Here is a 21,676-nt window from a genome sequence, read left to right as displayed (position 1 = left end):
CATCGACCTTACTTTTGAGAATGTTTCCTGATGTTCAGCTTACATTTTTTACACTTAGCAATTTCATCCTTCTCATGCTTTTTCTTCTCAGAGAACTCATCTTAATCAAAGAACTGGACACAGCTTCTGCTATTGAAAATCAACAGGACTACAGTTTTGACAAGTAATCATTTCAACTCTGAATGAAAACCAGCAAAAAGGTAATTTTTTGCTCTTTTTGTTCTATATAAAAGGTATTATTTTGTACTGACTTAAAATGCTGTCAGCCATTCACCAGACCACAGGGTAAGGAGAACATAACTGCAAATAGAACCTGAGATACTCAATGCAGCAAACCCATTGTCCACACATCATCTTTCTCTGCATATGTGTAATGACCTGAATAGAAAAAAAAAAAAAAACAATTTTATTGAATGTGTAGTGATCGGTGGATGAGCCTATACAAGACAGACAGGCATTTATTTTAACAGAAAACTATTTGTAAGATGAAAACGATTAAGTCACTGAAGAAAACTCCCAGCCTATTAATGAGCACAGGACAACAATTAAAAAAAAAAAAAAGAAAAACACTGAAGATTAAGGCCATATGTCATCTGTAGCAAAAAATTGCCTAGCATAATATAGTGCATAGGTGGAGACTGGGCACAGACAAGTATTGTGTCTTCCTTCCAAAATTTCCTCCTGTATACTTGTGCCCCCAGGAGGTGGGCAGCCCCTGGCAGGTGTAAAATCTGGTTCTGCCTACTGTGGAAGTTTGGAAGCAAATGGTCTCGGGGGTGCCCTGCTCCTGATCTGGGTGGGCTGCAGCTGCCTCCCTGCTGCTGTCACAGCAGCTGCGGAGCTGGGGCAGACAGCAAGCACAGCACAGCTTCTCAGCAGGCCTTCAGCACTGTTCCTTTGGCACACTCAACAGCAGCAGCAGCATGCCCCTGCATGAACTGCTGTTACCGGTAGCTGTACAAGGAAAAAGGGTTGTCAGAAACCTTCTAGAAATTGTTCTGATTGCTCTGAACTGGGGTTATTTACTCTTTTGTCCTGTTGATCTAATAAGGCAGACTTCTTTACATCACTTCTGTGCAAGTCATAGGTGTGGCTAGTACTGGTACTACTAATAAAAGGTACTACTAGTACAAGCTCTCATTTTTAAGCTTCCCTGGTGGTATTTGTTCTTTGTTCAAGACATCTTATGAATTCAGGATAGTGAAATGCTATTAGGATTCCAAGGCAAAGAACTGGCACAGTCACAGTCTCTGCCCCTCACTTCTGAACTGTAACATGAAAAAACTCAGACATTTTAGTTCATCTCCTGCAAGCAAGCAGCTAATTCCTTTGCCAGTGACCAGCTGATTGCCCAGGTGACTGGGATCAAATGAGAAAGCAAGCTGGAAAGCAAGCTGGTCACATTCACCAGGGAAAAGAAAAGGAACTTTATAAAAACTGATGCTGATTAAGTAGGAAATGTAGTTGAAGAGGGAGAGGGCTCTTAGATTGATGAACATTGGACTAGGAATCTTAATGCAGATCTCTAAGATTACTTCAGTGTACCTTTCATGATCTGTATTACTCTCAGAAGGAAAGTTTACTAGTTGAGTTCTCTGTTCCTTAATTTCAATTCCTAATGCCCATTTACCTTAATTTTCCTTTTCTTACTATGTAGGCTCTTTCTATAAAAATAGCCTCTGAAACAGAATAGTATCTCTCAAAACTTGAGTGACCACACTGCATAACTTGTTAGTGACAGAGGACAGACGTGCACCAACTTCCTCATTCTTTGACAGCTGTCATTTTCTGTAGTATAAAATACTGCTTGGACAGTAGCTTATTATTTATTGCTTCTATCTATGGCACGTTGACTTAGTTCGTTTTTCTTTGGTTTCTGTCCCAGTGTCATATATTCAACCGTTTTAAGGCTGAAATGTGTCTCTAGGTCAGGAGTTGCTGAACCAGCAGCACACCTTTAATTTTCTTGCAAGTGCAATGGAAGTCAAACCATTGTGAAAACTAGAAGCTTGTGCTTGCTTTGTAATATTCAGGCTTCTAGACTTGGAGGATGTAGAGAATTCACCAGTGTAATTTTGTATAAGAACCAAAAACCTAACCTAGCTCACCATGCAATAATGGGACGAAACAGATGTTCTTTTTTAGGGCAAAGGAAGCCCCAAACAAAACTGTTCTTGAATCTGGCTTTGACAATGTTTCTTTTTATTACTACAAAGAGAAGGAAGCCCAAGTCACTGTATCTTGATCAGAGGCACCACTGAAAGGATTAACTCTTATGTTACTCTCTTCTTTCTTGGAAACCTATTGAATGCTTTCAGGTGTGCAGAGTTTTTGTCTGCAGTAAGTTCTTTCAGAGAACAGAATCTCTGCCTAAATGCAAGCCCCTAGATAGACAGGAAAATGGCAAGAGTTCCCATGTCAGAGATAGCTGAGAGCACTGGCAAGCTGAGTGTATCAGAGGCATTTAGGAGTAGAATAAGCTGGTGTGGTGAGGCAGGCTGGCTGGCTGTCCAGAACTTCCTCGTGCAAACTGCTGGATTGCCAGGCATTTGATGCAGTACATACACAATGGAAAATAATAAATGTTGTCACCCATTTTGATATTCTGAGTAAGTGTCAGAACATGTAATTCTGAGTTTAGTGCTCTGAGGGAAGACTCAGGATCGTTCTTGGTTTCAGGGTCAAAGAAAGTTTTAGATGCTCAGTTGTGGGAATAAAAGGCAGCAATGCATTGTCCTGGTTCCAGTTTTTGTCCTTCTTTTTGCAGAGGAAGGGAAAGAGATCTAGTTCCTTAGTCTATGACCTATGAAGACAGAATACAGTTTGCAGACAGCAGGAAAGAGCTCTTTTAATTGTCCCACAAAACAAAATGGACTTGACCTCTAATACAGTTTTCCATTTACTTTCTTACTCTTCATGAAGTCCAAATGTCTCTGCTTAAACAAGCAATAGCCCAAGTAATTTTAAAAACCCAACAGAAATGTTCCTCATTCAGGTATCTTTCAACCATCCAAACCCAAGAGGAGTGCTCTGAATCCTGTCTGATAGAAGACCCATCATTATGACCATCTGGGCAGTGTTTTCTGAGTGACTTGATTTCAACTCTGACAGACACAGAGCATACAGTATACCAAACACACACACAGGAGTAATACCAAAATGACAACATGGATTAGACAATACAACACAAAAAGTTGAACAAATTATATTAAGACTTTTATCTTAATGCAGGATACACATGCTTAGTTAAAAATACAGAACATGAAGAAAAATATAACACTCTATTAGTATACTAGAATCCCTCGAACATAACTGGAAAAAACCTCTCAAATATTCTGTACATTTTTTTCTTTTTACAAAACATTTGAAAATGCCAGTCCAATGAACCGATATAAAAATATCATCTCAGAACATTTTCCTAAAACCACGTAAAGGTCTGTTTTATGCAAAAACATACTGTACAACTTGTGTCACTTCAGCATTTCCCCCCTGCCCAGATGAGGTAATTGATCTTAGGTGCAAAATGAGCTGTAAATGCAATAACTTTGTATCAGTCTTGTTCCTGTAGTTGATCATCAGTTATCTTTCAAAAGCCTTTTAAATTTGGTCTAACCTATTGTCAGATTAGTGTGGCCATTGCTACCCTTAGTAACAAGACTAAAAATAAAGCCTTTCAAAAGTCCTCTGTCCTCTGCAATGAGTTACGTATTCTATACTTGCTGTACTAGTGCAGTGATTTTCATCTTGCGGGCTTATCTCATCTAGACACAGCTGTGAAAGGTTAACTATGAAAACCAAACCAGTTATTCTAAGATAATTGGGTCCTTTGTCTTTAAATCAGCTCTAAAGCCAGGGTAGCCTTGAGAGTAAAAATGAGTAACCCAGTCAACTGATGGGGGTACAGGTAGTAACAAATTTTTCTTCTGGTACGCTTGATTGATTGCAACAGTGAATCAGAGCCTGATTCTCACAGTATATAGAAACACTGACAGTTAGTAGGACCTGAAATAAACCATATTATATGCATGCCAAACTGTGCAATAGAAGAAACAGGCTTAACAGGGACTATTTGGAAATCCAAAATGAATAGCCTATTGCCAAGACCTTTTTTTTAAAAAGATTATTGATTTAACATTCACTTATGTTCTGAATTCTGATATTGATCAAATCAAAGATAGTGACAGCTGCTGATAAGGAGCCTGAAGAAACTTCATACATAGATGTTTTTTTTGTCCTAAAGGAAAACAGGTATGTTAAAGTAGGTTCCCTGATGGTGTGTATAAATATATGGTACTTCTGATTCCTGAAATGGAGCAGAATGACTGCATGAAAAATATACTCAGTTGTCTTTCCTCTAACCAACCAAGTGCTGTCAAATAATATACCTATGGGAATTAAATGCAGAGGTTTCTTTGTGTCTTTGTGATGTTTATCCCATTTTTCTATCCATCTTCCTGTTTTTAAAGTCACTAGAACTATATTATATTATGTATGTAAAGCACTCCCTGTTTTCAAAACAGCTTACAACTCCCAGTTTTGAAAACGGGTTACAGTTTTTCTCCTTTGACTCTTCACAGTACAGTGGTAAGAAAATAGTTCCCCAGTTCCCTCCCCAAACTGAAGCAGGAAGGAAAAGTGAATTGCTCATTACAGCAAAGGAGGTTTGTTGGGAACAGTGAGACAGAGACCTCAGAAAGCCATGGTTTAAGGGCACTAGAAGGTATTCTGTTTAAGTAGAAAGACCCCTTTAGTGATGAAGAGTAGTGATGCTGCGACAGTACCATCAAACCTGCTGTTACACCATAGTATTAAATAGAAAACAGAAAGGATTTCTGCGTACAGGGATGGCTCAGAGCCCAGTGGCACGACAATGGTTTCTCAGTGCTAATCAAAGCCAGGGCTCTCACGCTACATACAGAGCAGAAAAAGAGTGCTGTTACTTCCTTGTTAAGATAAATAACTACTGCAGGTTTGTCTTACTTTGAACCTTGTATTCTAACTCCGTAGGTCTACACTATACTTACTAGTTTTATATACAAATTGTACTGGATAATTTGATTAATCGCTGATACCTTATCAGCAAGTCTATGCACTATGCGTTTGTGAATGATAGCTTCATGAGCTGTTTAAGTTTGTGCTGTTCTTTTTTTCCCCTTTTGCCATTGACCAATGACCAGGTGCTTACCAGCTGTGCTAGACACCTGTAATGCCAAGCAGTATGACAGATTGTACTATGTGCACTGTTAGGGAGCCAGGAGTGTTTCAAATTATTTTTACATTGAAATTCTTGTTGTTTTCACTTAGTGTTTTATATCCTAGATCACTTCAGACCCATGAAATAATTAGCACTGAAAATATTCCCAAATAGCAGAGCAGTGAGCTTTTAGCACCACTTACTGATAAGAAAATATGATGGAAGCAAAAAGATCTGCCAGAGCCCAGGTGAATTTGTCTTTTCAATATTTTTTATTCTGAAAGGACCTGTTGAGACATCTGTCTGAATCTGTGGCTTCTCATCTAAAAATCCTACTAGTTCAGTCTGCAAATAAGTACTGGCATTTGAAAATGTCTAATGCTAAAAGACTGCTAGGCCTGGACTTGAAGCTTTCTGCTTTGCAAATGCCATGGACAAAACAGGGCAGAGCTGGGCCTGTTTCCGGCTTCTGTCACAGACACATACAGAGCACACAGCCTTTCCTGACCCACCCAGAGAGGCTCTCCTGTTACTCTAAGCACCACTGCTTACAGGTTTGTTTTTTTTTTATAAGCTTTGTAAGCATCTTTGTAAAAGTGCTGGGGTTTTGTTGTTGTTAGCTTTTTGTTTGCCTTTTTTTTTTTTCAGATTCTGATTGGAAAAGTTTTCTAAGGTTCAAAACAGTTCTCAGCTAGTATTTATCCCCAATTGTTTGTATTCCTTTTTCTCTGTGTGTCTGTATTTAGGTTTAGACTGAATTGCCTTTGCTTTTCTTACAATTACCTTCTTATAAAGACATCAGATATACTGTACCTCAGGCTGAAGAACTCAAGTTCTTCTACTCTTCATTGCAGACTTGTACCCACTTTACTGATACCATTTTAGTGTCTTTTCTCAACATCTAGCCACTATAGTCTCACTTAATTATTTGGTGACTATAACTGTACGTGGCTATCCAGCTAGGAGCCCACCAGGCCTTTGCACAGTGGCTTGAATACTTCTCAACTGGAAATCTGTCTCCTGGTGCAGGCTGAGCTTTTATGATAATTGTATTGAATCTAAGTCATCTGGCAATCTCTATAACCAAGGTCCTTTTATTTTCAGTTAACATGAAATATAGCAAAATACTTTGTTTAATCTTCGACTGCATGTGCTAGCATCTGTACTATATAATTTCATCCCAGTCAATTACTTGTCTTCCAGGGCTATCTTTGTGTGTGTCCTAAACCTTCTCTAGATTAGTGCCAAATCAACCCCAGTCTGGTAGCATGTGTGCTTCAGTGATTAATGAAAATGTTAAATCTATTCAGTTACAAAACTGAAATGTAAGAAATTCCACTTGCAACCCCCATCCAACCCCCACTTTCTTTTCAGTGTTTCCTTCTCTCCTTTAGCCAGCTGCTCACACACCTCATAATCATGCTGCTAGTTTCCATTTTCTCCATCTCAACTAAGTTTTCCACATGGCAATGTATCAGATGCTTCAGCTCTATGAAATCCCCACTTGCTCAGTTGCGGCAGGCCTGATTCTTATTTTGCTTTTACCTGTGGAAATTCTGCAGACTTAATCCGCTCTTTTAACTTGCAGGTTCATTTGTGCATTGCCTGTTTTTTGTCTTTTTCCTATTTCAATCTGTCTTTTCCAGCCCTGGATTCCAACATTGCAATTTTACTGCATCAAAACAGTTTTTCTACTTTAATATGAAGTCTGCAGTAAAACCACATCTGTAGCTGCACTGCACAAACAGGAAGTGTTTAGCACTGTGCTGCCAGCTTGAGCTGGTATCGAAAACTACTTTTCCCTTACAGCTTGAACTTCTCACCGCTCCATACAAATATCAGATAGAACTTAAAATGTTAAATAGAACTTAAACACTAAGGAAATCAAGGGTGTAACAGAAAAATAAAATCATATCTTCTTTCCTTATAATATAAATCAACTTTTAATAATAAAAATACTTCTATCATGTTTTCAATGAGAATAACATGTACATTTCAATGTAAAACAGTGCACAGTGTAAATGCCCTTAGATGCTCTTCTATGCATCTTTAACGTCTACAATGACTGCATAAATGTGGGCAAGGATCCTCACCAGGCTGTACAGATTGCTGCAGTTCCACTGAACAGAGCTGATGTAGACAAAGCGAGGATCTTGGCATGTGTGTTCTTTTTGCTTTTAGGTTTTCCTACAGTCCTTATTTTGATAATATTAAGTAGATTTTAAGTTGAGAATTCAGTAGAGAAACATCCATTTTTTCTTCAAACAGCAAAGGCCAAGAATAACTCTTGCAAAATTGACCAAAAAATGAGAAAGTGCATTGAAATGATGCTTTGCTCATCTTACTGCAGTAAAAAATGGTTACTCTAGTAACAAACCCCTGTATCTGACAGCTGGCTAATGATGGGTTGCCCTAGTTCCCTGCAACAGGTTACTCTAAGTCAGAGGAAATAATTAAGAGATCAAACAAAAGACGTTCCTTCCCCAAAATGATTTCAGTCTGTGAGTCACGAAGAAAATACTTTAAAGAATCAGAAACAAGGTTCAGAACAAGCTGCATCCCCAAACTTGTCATAAGCTGTTTTGTGCTGATGTGTAAATTAAAAAATTAAAAGACCTTCATAGCCAAATTGAAAGGGTCTGATTTTAATTTAAGATTTGAATTGGTTGGGATGTTAATAAAATAAAACTAACCCAGCTAAAACACAAACAACCTCAGAAATAATAATATTAAAAAAAAAAACAAAAACCACCTTTCATCTTCTGGAATACACATCACTGCAAAGCGCTTCTGGATCTCCTAATAATGAACTGTTTTAAATGAGACTGTGGAGGAACAGAGGAATGGTAAATATCCTATACACCTGCCCACTGACACCTGCCTACAATTGAAATTTGTTAGGGATGGGTGGTCATGTTAAGGCACTCACTCCAAGAGAACGCTATTTCTGTCCTGAGACTGCTGACATGTTTCAATTAGTTTCAGCCAGTAATTTGGAAAAAAATTACTGTGCTTAGGATAATACTGACAGAATGGAGAACAATTTTTTAAACAAGAAAAAATAAAGTACATTATATACATGATTCCTTTTTTTTCTTTTAACTTAAAGCATCCCTAATACATCTTAATAACTGTATTAAAGACTACTTAAATATTGAAAGATTTTAAATAATGTAGATTTCTTTTCAGTAAACTGGGAGTAGCTGTGTAATTGCCAGCATATTGGTCCCATTTTAAACAATATAATTTTTATTTAAATCTTGTATATATAATAACATGATCCAAAACACGTATTCCACTCCACATAAATAAGTATAGTTCTTCTGACTGGTTTTAAAAACTACATCTGTTCAAATAATCAGATTATAAGACTGTATTTTTCCTTTGTAAAGTTTCCTTTAAAATCTTTCACTCCAATCTCTCCCCTTATATACCACTGTATTTCCAGAGCACATAATAGGGCATTAGTAAAAAGAGTTAATCCAAAACCTGAAAGCTACAGTAAGTAACATGAAGTAAATGTGAGAAGTATTATGGAATGTATACTCTGCAGCATAGATTGGTTCTCACTGGGCTGAAGTGGAAAATGACTCCAGAAGAAATTCTTTCTGTTCGTATCTCAATAAACCATAGATTGTGCTATTTGTTGTTCCAAAGTGCAGGTCAGTACATTAAAAAGTGGTGTTTGTGAAGCTACTGCTCAAGGCCACTGACCAAAATGATGCTGGCAATTAAATGGATGCCAGATACAGTACAGGGAGAGAGAGGGGCGTCTTTCTGGATTTTCTTAACCAATCCATACCTTTAAGTCCACAACTTTTAGGTGGCAGCACAAACAAGTCATCAGTAAAACTGCGCTTTCTTGATGCATAATTGTCATTTTTCCAGGCATCTAGCAAATGGCAATAACATCCCTTTTAGTTCTGTGATCTTTGTTTCAAGAATTTCTTCGAGAAGGCAAAGCGATACAAGAATCCCTGTGTGTACTGCAGGAGTTCAAAGGCAGATTCTTGGTGCCTGGATCCAGCACGTTCACCTCTGACTACTTCAGAGCACCATCTCTTCCTCTTGTTTCAGCGCTGTCAGCGTTAGTTAGCGTGGGTCCTCAGACAGGGCTGCATGTTGTTGAATATTTGAATGATGCCACAACGCAGGTGCCTCTCTCACTTTTATAAATCCCCATCTGTAGGTGGCTGGCACAACCTGTAGAGTCTTTAAGGCAGATTAAGAGTACGTTATTAAATGTCATAGGAATGATAACACGAAGTTACTGGCATAGTATACAAGAGTTAGCTTCTTCCTTACCATTCCGCAAGCTTTATAAGTAATCCAATATCAAGAATGCCACTAGCCTTATTTTTCATAATTGCAAATATAAAAGTGTTACTAGTGATTTATTAACTACATTATTTACCATCATTGTTTAAATACTATTTGAGACATTCCATCACTCCTTTTTAACTTTGGCCCAATTCAGGTCTTCAGCAATCCCTTTCTTTTTCTATTTCTTTTCTTTTAAACCAGTTGGGGTTTAATGGGGGACGATGGTTAACCTAAGTGCATCTTGACTCATGTGATTGTTTGTGGTAGTCTTTTCTACATTATATTTGAATAAAATCAAGGTAACCTTTCAAGACTGCTACTCTAGAGTTTGACAAATCTTGAAAGATGATACTGAGAACTGAAGTTAATTCACCAGATCTTCCTTTAATTTTGCTCAGTTTTATTTCAAATTATGATGATAGAACCCAGTAGGAACATACGTATTTGAGCTTTATTACCCTGAAATAATCCAAGCAAATAGTCCTGGAATTTGTCATGGTAATCTAGCATGTATGCCAAAACAGAGAAATGTCTCATTTTTGTTTGTAAAGCTGTTCATTTTTAAACATAGCATGTTGTTACAGTCATAAAAATGGAACCTAAATAATGTAGGTCATTAACAAGGCAAAATAAGCATGCTGATAGAATGCTGATGTGTGACACTGGGAACATGGTAGAGGAGCCAACCCAGACTATTGTTTTATTCCTTTTTGAAATAACAATTACAACCTAACAGAAGGATAAGGTTGTGGTTATAAATGCCCAATATTTTTCCCTTTAAGGTCTCTGAAAAAAATAAACCAAAGGCAGACTGCTATGGTAAGCACTGTGACAGTCTCTAAAATTTAAAGTAATTTCCTATAAACATTTTGAGGGGCAGATAGCTCTGTCTGAAGGGATGGCAAAGACTTTACTAGATCTTTTCTGATGCCAATTCCTGCATGCTGGAACTGTTTTGCTTGCTTCGTGTAAACAATGCCATTAACAAGAGTAGAGGCAGAAATTATTTGTACAAACTGATTCTGTGCAAATATTCATCTAAATCATGGGGATTTGTTATGACCATTGTGTGAAAATGCTGTGGTGTACTTTATTAAAGATTATTCTCTTCTCTCCGACATAATGCGTTTGGAGTAAATAGGCCAAAAAGATACTTCTCTTAAAAATAAAGATGCTCTTAGAAAGTATCCTGTAAAGAGAGGTGCTGAACATCTCTAGCTCCTGTTAGGTGCAGTAGGATTACAAACGTACAGTGCTTTCCAAAATCGTGTTCTAGACAAAAACAGCATACATAACCCTGGGCAACCAGGGTCTTTCTTAGAGCTGCATTACTGTATGGTTGGCTACCCAGGGAAGTGCTGGAGTCCCCATCCCTGGAAGTCTTTAAGAGACATCTGGACATGGCATTAAGGGATGTGGTTTTAGTGATGGGACTCAGTAGGTCAGGTTGGACTTGTGATGATCCTGAAGGTCTTTTCCAACCTAGATGATTCTCTGCCGTAAATACAGTCAAGATATTCTAAGCACACAATAGGACTGCAGCCAAAGTACTAGCTTATGAATTATCTTTGCATATCTACAGTCAGATTTGCCATTCAGGATTTTTTTCTGAGCATTCCACAGATGGCTGTCAATCGCTAGCTTTTCCAACTCATAGCAATGGTCCAATAAAGACCCTTTTCTCTGTTCAGTGATACTTTATTTAGAAAATGCAGAAACCTGTGAAGTTAATGATCTGCCAGTTATAACAGGCAAAGCTTATTAAGCTACAGACCACAGTTTAGTACAGTGAGAAAGGAGAACTTTTTTTTTCTTTTTTCTGCTATTGCTACTAAGGAGATCTTTGGTTAGAATAGGAACTCCACAACTGATACAGGAACATAAAACAAGCACTCAGATAACATGCATAATACATAATAACTTACCGGGGCGCACATGGTGGCATTTGGTCCATCACTTTCAGATTCTTGGCAGAGATTTCAACCCTTGGTCCCTAAAGAAACAGAATTTATGGTACTGACAATATTGATAAAGCATCTTGTCCTTAGGGGAAAATATTATAATGGGACTATGTTTTCTATTTGAGAATCCATTAACTACCTCTAGAAGATTTGGAATCCACTGGGTACATACATTAGTCATCTGCGTTTACTTAAAAGATGAAATTAATCCCAAAGCACTTTACAAGCACTGCTGTCTATCACTAGGGAGTTTCTACAGTTTAACACTGATTGAGACTTTTGCTTTTTGTATTTACAGAAATTGTCTTAAAAAGTAGAGACTATCAAGTATATTTAATCAACAAGGCACACACTTTAACTTATGTGCACTAAGGCATATATTTTAATTGCTGTAATGGCTGTACATGCAAAAGTTACTTTGTTGTGTCAGAGATAAAGCTGTTCAGACATTAATAGAAGTTTGGCTATATGAGTTTGTACTGCACAAAATACAGTGCCGCAGGGAAATAAATTGGTGTTTGTACTGTGATATTACAGGAATTAAACTGGTGGCTTGCCACAGATACACACATCCAAATACTTACTTGCTTTCGCATGATGTCTGTAGCTTGCATGATACACTTGGGCAGAAGTCCATGACTTCGAGCCAGTATGGCTGCTTGCTCCAGGGACACACTCAGTGTACTTCTGAACATGGGAACAGGAGAGAGAAAATCAAAGATTATATTTTAAAATGTACATATAGGTATATATAGGACACTTACCTGTTAACGCATATATTCTATTAGCTATCTTTTTTATATTTAAAACTTAGCTTTTTTAGTTACTAAACTATAATGTAAGCTTAGTCCTGCATTTGCAGTCTCTTTACACTTAGATTCTGCAATTGTTTTAGTCTGCAGCATCATTACCACAAGCCAATGTTACATTGCTCTTCTGCATGACGTCATGTAAGCATATTCACAAACAAATCTTTTCTTTACTCACTTGAAGAACAGTGGTGTGTTTAGAACCAATGTTTGCACATACCAAAATTACACAGCTATTTCTGAGCAACTTCCCACATTTTCAGTGTGTATTGAAGGTGATATTGACTGAAAGTTATATGCAATGAGCTCACTTAGTGAATTGCATCGGTTGATGCACTGAAACAAAGTTTGTGTGTCAAAACTAGCTATTAACGGAAGTATTAAAACTCATAACCTACCCTAAAATAAAGATGGCAGTAGGTTTAGATCCTTATTATATTCACTTAGCATCTACCTTTGTACTGATTTGAACAGAATCATATATATTGCTCAAATCTCTATAAAAGACAAAAATTTTAATCACAGCAGTAACATTTCGGCTTTTTTAATCTCACCTCTGCATTCCAGTGCCACACATAGTAATCTGACAGGCTCCAAGTCGGTAGCAGAGCTCGGAGGATATAGGTAGCAGGCCAGCTCCTGATATGTTACTGTTTGAATATCCTGACTGGGTGGGTTTTGTATTAATGAAAGACTTCATCAACCTGCAAAGCTCATCCATTGCATTAATGGGACGAATAAGCTAAACAAAGCAAGAAAACAACAACACATCAGTGGCACGTTTACTCCTTCAGTTATAAAGACATTTACAATTCTTTATCCTGTGTCTCAGCACAGGACCTTAAATCTACACAAGGGTAACTGCTGTGCAGTAGTAACTATTTAGAACATACATGAACTTTAGAAGTAGAAAAATACAAATGGTGGCTTATGTTTGGGGCAATTTTTTGCCATTACCATGAATCACATAGCTTGTTTACAATGCATATTACAATTACAAATTTTCTGATTTGTCTTCACTGCAGTATTACTTACTGCCTTACAGGCAAATATTCATGTCACCTGCCCCAGTTAGCCTGCCTTTGGATGAGATGCTGGGAAGCACTATTGTCCTGTTGTTTTCTTCTATAATTGTGAACAAAACCTAACTTGTAATCTGAATGTTTGTTCATTTTTATACATCTGTGGGAGAGAAGAATTAATTCATTCTGTCTAACATCTAACGTTATTTAGCAGAGGCAATCAGCATGATATGGAGTCTTACTAGTGCGTAAGCTAAGGATTATGTTTACTCTAGGTACCCGCATTTTCTTCAAACAAAAAAAACTGTAGCTAAGCTCCAGAGAAATTCACATCACTTCTTTAGAGCAGAGAACTTTTTTAAAATTATGTTTGGGTTTGTACAGGTGTACCATATGGGTGTCCCATGACTGGGGTTTTAGAGACTGGCTCATGAAGAAATAAAACAAATAACAATACCTGATCAATCTTCACTGCGGTAGTATTGGAATCGGTGGGCAAGTTTGATCTCTCTAGATAAAATGTCCTGCAAAAATGCCAGCAAGGACTACGTTAGTGATTCTCATTTCAAGCACATATGTGTACTGTCTTGTACAAAACGTCTGAGAAGACTATGATAGAAGTCTTGTACTTCAAGATCTGCCTTCTTATTGAAGCATTTTGATTGCAGAAATTTATATAGTCTGTACTGAAATACTCCAAAAATCCTTTCTTATATAATGTTAGCCCTGTGCAAAATTCTGAAGTCAAATTAGATGGGAATTTCATTCTGTACAGTGCACTACTTCAGAACAAGCTTAACTGTGGGAAGAAAATTAACAGGTTTCTCACAAAATGAGGATCTCCTCATTTGTACAAGAATCCTATTTGTACAGGAAATCATCAAGAGTAGAATCTCTTTTTCATGAGTTTTAATGTTGTTAGCAAGGAGCACTCTTTTCAATGTCTTTTAAGGGAAAAGAGAAGTGTGAAATACCTGAGTTTACGGTAGTATTGCTGCACTTTTTCAAGAGAGAGACCATTAATTTGCTGGGGAAGTTCTTCCAGTGGTGAACCAGCTGGTTGTAATTGTCCCTCCATACTCTCCAGAGCTGAAAAAGAAAACATTTAGCTAAGACATTAATTATGGAAAATGCAAATGTAGAATATTATTAGTTTTCTTTTAATTTATTTATTTATCTCTACATCATCTCACTGCTCTGCACATGACTGTTAGATCATGTCAAGCTTAATTTGTTACAGCATAAATTTAATGAATTTCCCAGTGTGAGAATGCAGTGGTATAAAGGTGAGCTTCACAGAAAGCAGTTCTGTCTAACAATAATTACTGCCCATTCATAGACCCTTGATGGATATTTTGGTATGAATGTTTCCTATCTAGTCAATATTCCTTTGTTTCCAGCTCAGATAATTCTGTCATGGTGTGTGCTTTTAAAAATACTTGTTTGTACCCAGGGAACATCTCTTGATACCATACTAGATAAGACTGTCCATATAGCCCAATATGTCTTTGTGACTTGAAGCTTTGCAGGAAGGCATAAAAAAGCCCCAGGCAGGCATATCTTGTTCTCATGACTGTGTTTTATTCTAATCTCCACCAATCCCCAGATCTTCCCAGAATACAACTATCTGCTTCTTAAATGTGTCTATTTTTCAGCTGCATTATGTTAAGAGTTTCATGGTCATTCTTTATTTTGAATCTTTTAATCTCATCTATTAGCTTATTTTTCTCAAGAAAGCTTTTTATAGATACCTTTTGTAAATAGCACCGTGTGTAGTTTCAAGCTTCCCCCATTCTGAAACCGAGAAGGCAGTTTGGAGAAGTAGTAGCTGTCAAGATAAAAGATAACCTTCAAGGACTGACGACTTCCTTCGATGTGGTAGAAGACATGAGTATCTGCAGAAATAAAGATAAAACAGTTGCTGTATTACCACAGCAGGCCAAATCTGAAACCATTGCTGCCTGAGTTTGTTAGATAATCTAATGACATTTCACATCTCTGCCATTAGATGAATATGGGAGAACCTTTACTGAGAGAAAACAGGTTCTGAAAGTTTATCCTTAAAAGATGCAGCTAGCATGATGTTTGATGCTAATACAGTAAATGTGATTAACAATTAAAATCCCATCTTATTTCATGGCATCTCATAGAAAACATGGGGAGAGATGTGGCAAGGTGGGACAGAGGACACAGAAGAGCTGTAGAGGGACAGTCCTTCTTCCTTTGGTAGAGTGGTTAATTACAAATATCTGTCAGGAACTGTTCATCATCTGTCTTATCTTCCTACATGTGAAATCACACAAGTCAGGTACACTGGCACAGACCTAAATCACAGAACATGCCACTGACATCCCAGGATATCAAAATCCTTGCTTTTATGTTGTGTGCTTGCAGAGGAAGCTGAGGGAATGCAACAGTCCTTCAGAGAGGTTGCTGGGTACTCTCCAGGTTTGATGTGGTCTGTTAGATTTATAATCATGGAAAATGTAACCTATAAAACAAACACGAAAAAAGACCTCCAAAGAAACTGAGAATACTCACTTGCTACAAGACTTTCATCCATCTGCTTGAAATAGAAGGCAACTTTGTCCAGTTCAGTCAGTGTGACCTGGATGTCTTCCAGCATGGTACGCTCCTCCTTCTGTGGGGCAAAGAACCAGATACAAATAGGTCATCATCTGCCAGAAGGAAATCAATAGCAGGACAGGATAGTTGTTACTGGTGTGCTTTGCTTCAGGAGACCTAAAGCAGAATACAAAGCTTTCCACTAACTCCACACCCCCAAGGTAACTACTAATGGCTCGTTAACTTTGTGATACAAGCTTAGCTACCCTTCGCTTGGATGTCGCTTGATGCGATTCACAGAGAGTAGAGAGGTTGAAGCACTGAATAATTTTGAAGGTGTCTCTTTTTCCAAACTTTACCCCATATCTACAAATGTGAAAAGCGTATCAGTTACTGTGAAATAAATGTCCTTACATTCCGTGCAATGTGAAGGAATAATCATTGCACACATTCAATATATGATGTTTAAAAAGTCCAAAAAAGTCACTTCTCTATACTGTCAGAGCTATTTGCCTTTTTTACGCTTTTCTCTTAACATTTTTACTGTAGCTTATCTACTGAGGATTATCTACTCATTAGGTGCAGGTGAACTATGCAAGACCTTCTCCTCCTTTGACATGGTGCCTTTAGCTTAGGCTCAAATCACTGCACCACGGCATTGTGTGAGAAATACACTTCAGTCCATCTATTCTATAAAAACAGTCGCTGTATGAACAAAAGTCTAGATTTTCATGTTTGGAACTCTGAATACTCAGAACTTTTATCCACTCGTTGAAATGTGTGATTTCACCAGAAGAGGGCAGGCCACACATGCTTCACCAACAGCTGAGCAACTAAACGCAGCAACATCACTCCAAATATAAAAGCAGTTTGATTCTGACAGTGCTCTAGTGTGACAGCCATCCAGTATTTGTGAGGAGATGGAAGTAATGGGATATGGAATACTGGGGCATGGCTGTCAGCATTGGGAGTCTCCTGAGGTTGCTGCAGTGAGAGCCTCAACATGCTGCTAGAACAAAGGGCTCTGGCTGGATTGTGAGTGGCAGAGCAGCACACATACAAATGTGAACAGACCCAAGAGTGTCGCAACTCTTCATCTTACCACAGTGGGGGAGAGCAGAGACTGGTAATTTAGTAAAACACCAGTGGCTGCTATCTGTTCCAGCCATTTTCTGCTGGCATCTCTGCTGCTCTCTTCATATTCCCCATTGTTGTTGTATCGATAGTTGAGAGCAGCCAGTAACTGCTCCGAGAAGGTGCAAATAGCAGCCACAAGAGATTGGCAGAAGATGGAATCACGCCTCAGCTGTAGCTCAGTATCTGCAAGAGAAGAGGAGAGAGGCATAAAGTAGTCATGAGACTACTCACTGCTATTGTAGTATCTGTGTGCATGACATTTGACTTCTGCTGTAGCTTTGCACAGACATAACAGATAACCTCTTCTTGCTGCGTGCCCTGGCTGTAGAGATAAAGATAGCATCAATGGGAAAATTTTGCTGAAAATTTTCCAGGCCACTTGACTCTTTATTTTACCTCTGCCATCTGCATGCTCATTCTTCTGACTGGGAAGAGCTGTAACTCCTTAGTGCCATAATCTGGACTGATTCCCTTCTTTTTATGTTTACAGAAGCAAGAGAATTCATGAAAGAGGATCTCTGCCATTACTTCTCTCCTGGGCTATTAGAGATTCATTTGCCCCTCATCCATCTGTATTTCATGGGCTTCCCATATGCTTAATGCATTAACTGGGCCTGCCAGTAGGGTACCAACTGGTTTATGTTTCCTGGGAGAATTTCCCATGTTAACTTTGCTTCCAGTCAGGCTGCCAGGCAGCCACATGCTGGTCTAAGCAACCTTGTCATACTTAAGGGGATTGTAGGCCAAAGAGGAACATGAATAAGTGAAGAGCTACTTCCCAGGCTCCTCCAATAGGCACTGCAGTGTTCCCAAGAGAAAGAAGCTGAAGACATCATTCAGAGGCTTTGAAGATCTGGATTATTTTTATGGAGCACTGACCACAATAGACTGACCAATAAAGTCTAGGCCCTGGGCCCTATCTTCAACTGAAGGGCAACCACGCCTTCCAGCAGTACGAACTGAACTGCTAAAGTAAGGTAAAGAGAGCTTAGAACTGCCCTCAAAGCTAGCGAATCCCTGCTGCCATAAAGCTGGCATAGCCAGTTCAGTGCCACCTGCTCCTCCATTCTTTCCAGAGGATACTGGTGAAATTGCTGAGGGGATGGGGCATAGGTAAACACTTATGGACTCAGTATAGCTGTTGTCATTAAAAGCAGCCTTTATGGACACTAGACTGACACTGCAGGCTGGTTTTGACAGACCCACGGACCAGGCCTGGCAGGAGCACGGAGGTGATTTAGAGCCATGCTAATCCAACATCTTCATTCTATGAAAACATGAGAATCAAGCCGGCACAGTGAAATAATGACAGCCTATTGCAGTTATTTATTACCTCATTTTCAAACAAAAATACACCACACAGATATTTCAATTATAAAAAGACAGCACATTCACTCCTGGGAACAGCCTGTCACTTGATCTGTGAGTACAACATTTTGTGCATGGTAACAGATTAATGGTGTCTATCCACAGTGGTTTTAGGAGCTGCCTGCACATTTAGGTTCTTAGTATCCTCCTGGCTGTAATTTCAGTATACACAGTCCCAAATCCCTAACGTGCCTGCTCTGTTTAGAAAGATGTCAGTGTCCATGGTCTCACAGACAGTTGTGCAATAGGTCTCATTTTTGCTGCATGTTCTCACCACAGCAGGAAACAGTAAAAGCCATCTGGGAATGTGGGTTGTACAAAAGAAAAAAGGAAGACAGAAAAACAGTGCTTGTGCGAAATCAATGGCCAGCCAGGTGACACAGCAACCTACACTGTAATTGAAGCAATGTAAATTGAAGAACAGATGTCAGATGCATGAAAAGGCCGCCATAGATGCAGAACACAAGAAATGTTAGCATAAAATGCCAGGACTAAAGCTAAATGCAAAGGAAATACCGCTTAGATGTATGCACAGGCATTCACAAAAAGTTCTGGTGGGACGATGTATATACAGTGTATTGCAACAAAGTGATACCCCTTACCTGTGCATTTTAACAAGGCCAAAAGCAGCTGATTCTTCCCATCTAAAACAGTGAAGGAAAGGAAGGCGCAAGTTAACACGATGCCAAAGTAGATTTGATTTTATTTGATTAACAGTGTCCTCATCCCCTGCATGGCTATATCTATGTACTATAGTAGTCCTTACACAGACATTTTAATGACAGAAAAACAAGTAAGGTGTAAATCAAAGAATTTTACAAGCTAAATGCTCCATTAACTACCAGGAATTATTGGAAACAAATTGCATGTGTGGATGAATCCCAAAGGAGGTGACTGCTGCCCAGTGCTTTGCACTGAGTGTAAACATTGGATTCAGCTACCCTCTTCCAGTTCAACCAGGTTTAGGACTCTTTTCCCTGTTCTTCTTTAGAGCCCAGTACAGCGTTGTTACAAATTGATATAAAATGATAAATTGAACTGCTAGACTCGATTAGATCAGGGCTATTTGATAACAAACTTTTCCCCATTTACTGACCTTCCACATGTTTTTGTATGATTTCAACAAGGTTCTTGATGCGCAATGGAAGGTTCCACGGATCTTCTTGAATGCTGGCTTGAATGTTATTCCTGCACCTCACTGTGGTTTCTTCCTTCTGTTTAAATTCTAGAAAAAAAATGCAGTTTGTTGGGCATTGAGGAAATGCTATATAGCTGAGAGTGGCTTTTGATTTATAATGTGCATACAGATGCAAGCAGAGATGCAGACAGTATCAATAGCAATAACCGTGAATGAAAGAGGTTCTTAAATAGATTTAATGCAGAAAGGGGAAAAATAAAGACTATTCCTATAATCTAATCATCAGCAGTCTCCCAGCATTGTTTTCAGGACTGTGAACTAAAACGTATGTACCTGAGCGATGTGCATGCTGAAGGGAGCTCTGTACTACTCGCACAGCACAGAATTACCTTCTGTTTTCTGTGACTCATATTTGATATACTGGCCTGCGTATCATATCTAAAGTTTGGGGCTGTGCAGAATCAGATCAGCTTTTTGGCTGCAACATTCACATCCCATAATACTAATGAGAAGTTATGAAATATTCTGCTTCCTTTCACCTGATGTCAGCTAATTATTTAATTACAGAACAGAGGATCTATTTTTCATGACTTCGCTACGTAGCTAAGCCAAAAAGCCCATTGTTGGCAATAAAATGTGTAAGCAGACAGAAAAACAGTGCCAAATAACTGCTCATGAACAGAACTGGAACAGCATTCAAATCTACATTTGTCACTGAAAGGCATCTACGGTAGCTATTGAAGAGACACTTTGGTATGGGGATTCCAGACGTAAGCAGGGTTTGTCTGTTCCTTAGTGTGATGAACACGCAATCATCAGTTAACTTGAGTTAACTTAAAGACTCTCCCAGTGCAATTAATCTAGTTGTCAAACGAAACTCCATTTAAGCAAAATAAAATGAAGGAAGTGAACACAGGGTGTCTGTTATTTCCTCACTTTATTCCAACAGCACATGGAAAGTCTAACAGATAATCAATGTAAGTGTGAATGTGTTTGTAAAGATGAGTTCATGTAAAACAACTTCATAGAAACTAAGAAGAAAAAGAAGAATAAAGAAACTCTGCTCGAGTTTGCCACTGTAACTTAAAAACAGAGTTTTTGAAAGGTTGGGAAGCCCATGACTACAGCACCTGAAGTATATTAGAATAGTAGGAAGCAGTTCACATTTCAAGTGGGAAAGGAAATGCAGCAAATGTTCAGAATATAAAGCCTTGTGTATTTCAGTGAGAGAAGAAACCACATCGTGGGCCTCAAAACTATTAAGACAAAAGTCTCATCATACTCCCTGAGGAAAAGAAAACAGGGTATCGTTTGTTTGCTCTCTATGGGAATCAGTTTTCAAAATAAGTGTCATGCGAGGATGAATTTACTACCATCTCTGAAGAAAAGCAGAATTAAGCAAACTCAGGCAGAAACTTTTGGTGCCTCAGATGTATAGAGGACAGCCCCTCATCAGCTCCTCAGTGTTAGTTTACCTTGTATCTGACTATCTCTACCTTGTACCTTTTGAGATACATCTCTGTGCTCACATCAAAGGATCAATCTGGAGACTTGTGAAAGAGCTGTAAGGATTCAATAGCATATAACAGAAAAGCGTTTTGTTTGTTTTAGCTGGAATTCATGTAAAAATGACCTTTTAAAGATGCAAAATTTCTGTGGCCAGACATGGCACTTGCCATTAGAGTCATAGAATATCCCAAGTTGGAAGGGACCCACAAGGATCACTGAGTCCTTCTCATAATATAAAACTGGATAGATTCACAGTTAATAACTCTGTGTGGCCATATGGCATGTACATTCATGCTAATCTCTTAAATCTTAGAAAAGTGTATTACTAAATATATTCAACCTTTTTCTTTACCTTGCAAACTGTGGTCCATTGGAAAGTGCTTGGTTTCTTCAAAGGCCTTAGTTATTGCTGGTCCTTTTAGAAGTGCATTGATTGCATCGACCTACAGTAGGAATATTTTCAGTCAGTGTTAGAATGGCTTGTGGAAGAAAATCTGAACAGAACTCTTCTGGAAAAATGCTAAAGTCATTACACTATTTGTATTTTGGAGTAATTTCCCCTTCATTAACAAATAGCATTAAGGCTCTATAACCATGAACCTCAAGAGCCCCACACTGAATGTAACATTCTGCACAGACAATGATCTACA

The 21,676-nt window shown here is 38.4% G+C and overlaps 1 protein-coding gene and 1 long non-coding RNA gene across 16 annotated transcripts in view; one reads left to right on the top strand and one right to left on the bottom strand.

The window, feature by feature from the left end:
- The window catches only part of LOC310882859, a 178,547-nt gene extending 160,032 nt beyond the window's left edge, over positions 1–18,515 (top strand). For all 14 annotated transcript variants that reach the window (XR_014573185.1, XR_014573186.1, XR_014573187.1 and 11 more), the window contains 2 exons: positions 92–200; positions 17,502–18,515. This is a non-coding gene — a long non-coding RNA (uncharacterized lncRNA). The remainder of the gene's footprint in view (positions 1–91; positions 201–17,501) is intronic.
- The window catches only part of PREX1 (phosphatidylinositol-3,4,5-trisphosphate dependent Rac exchange factor 1), a 172,277-nt gene continuing 153,795 nt past the window's right edge, over positions 3,195–21,676 (bottom strand). For both annotated transcript variants that reach the window (XM_083802157.1, XM_083802158.1), the window contains exons 29-40: positions 21,379–21,469; positions 19,476–19,604; positions 18,982–19,023; positions 16,977–17,194; positions 15,851–15,950; positions 15,061–15,204; positions 14,284–14,398; positions 13,767–13,833; positions 12,842–13,029; positions 12,063–12,165; positions 11,443–11,510; positions 3,195–9,406 (exon numbers count right to left, since the gene is read on the bottom strand). In XM_083802157.1, the coding sequence (XP_083658283.1) occupies positions 9,364–9,406; positions 11,443–11,510; positions 12,063–12,165; positions 12,842–13,029; positions 13,767–13,833; positions 14,284–14,398; positions 15,061–15,204; positions 15,851–15,950; positions 16,977–17,194; positions 18,982–19,023; positions 19,476–19,604; positions 21,379–21,469 (1,308 nt within the window). In that variant the 3' untranslated portion in view covers positions 3,195–9,363. The remainder of the gene's footprint in view (positions 9,407–11,442; positions 11,511–12,062; positions 12,166–12,841; positions 13,030–13,766; positions 13,834–14,283; positions 14,399–15,060; positions 15,205–15,850; positions 15,951–16,976; positions 17,195–18,981; positions 19,024–19,475; positions 19,605–21,378; positions 21,470–21,676) is intronic.

This window comes from Anser anser (assembly GCF_964211835.1).
Source record: "Anser anser genome assembly, chromosome: 16".
In the NCBI taxonomy this organism is placed as follows: Eukaryota; Metazoa; Chordata; class Aves; order Anseriformes; family Anatidae; genus Anser; species Anser anser.
Note: the sequence above shows the minus strand (reverse complement) of the source record. Positions and strands in the feature narration are given on the sequence as shown.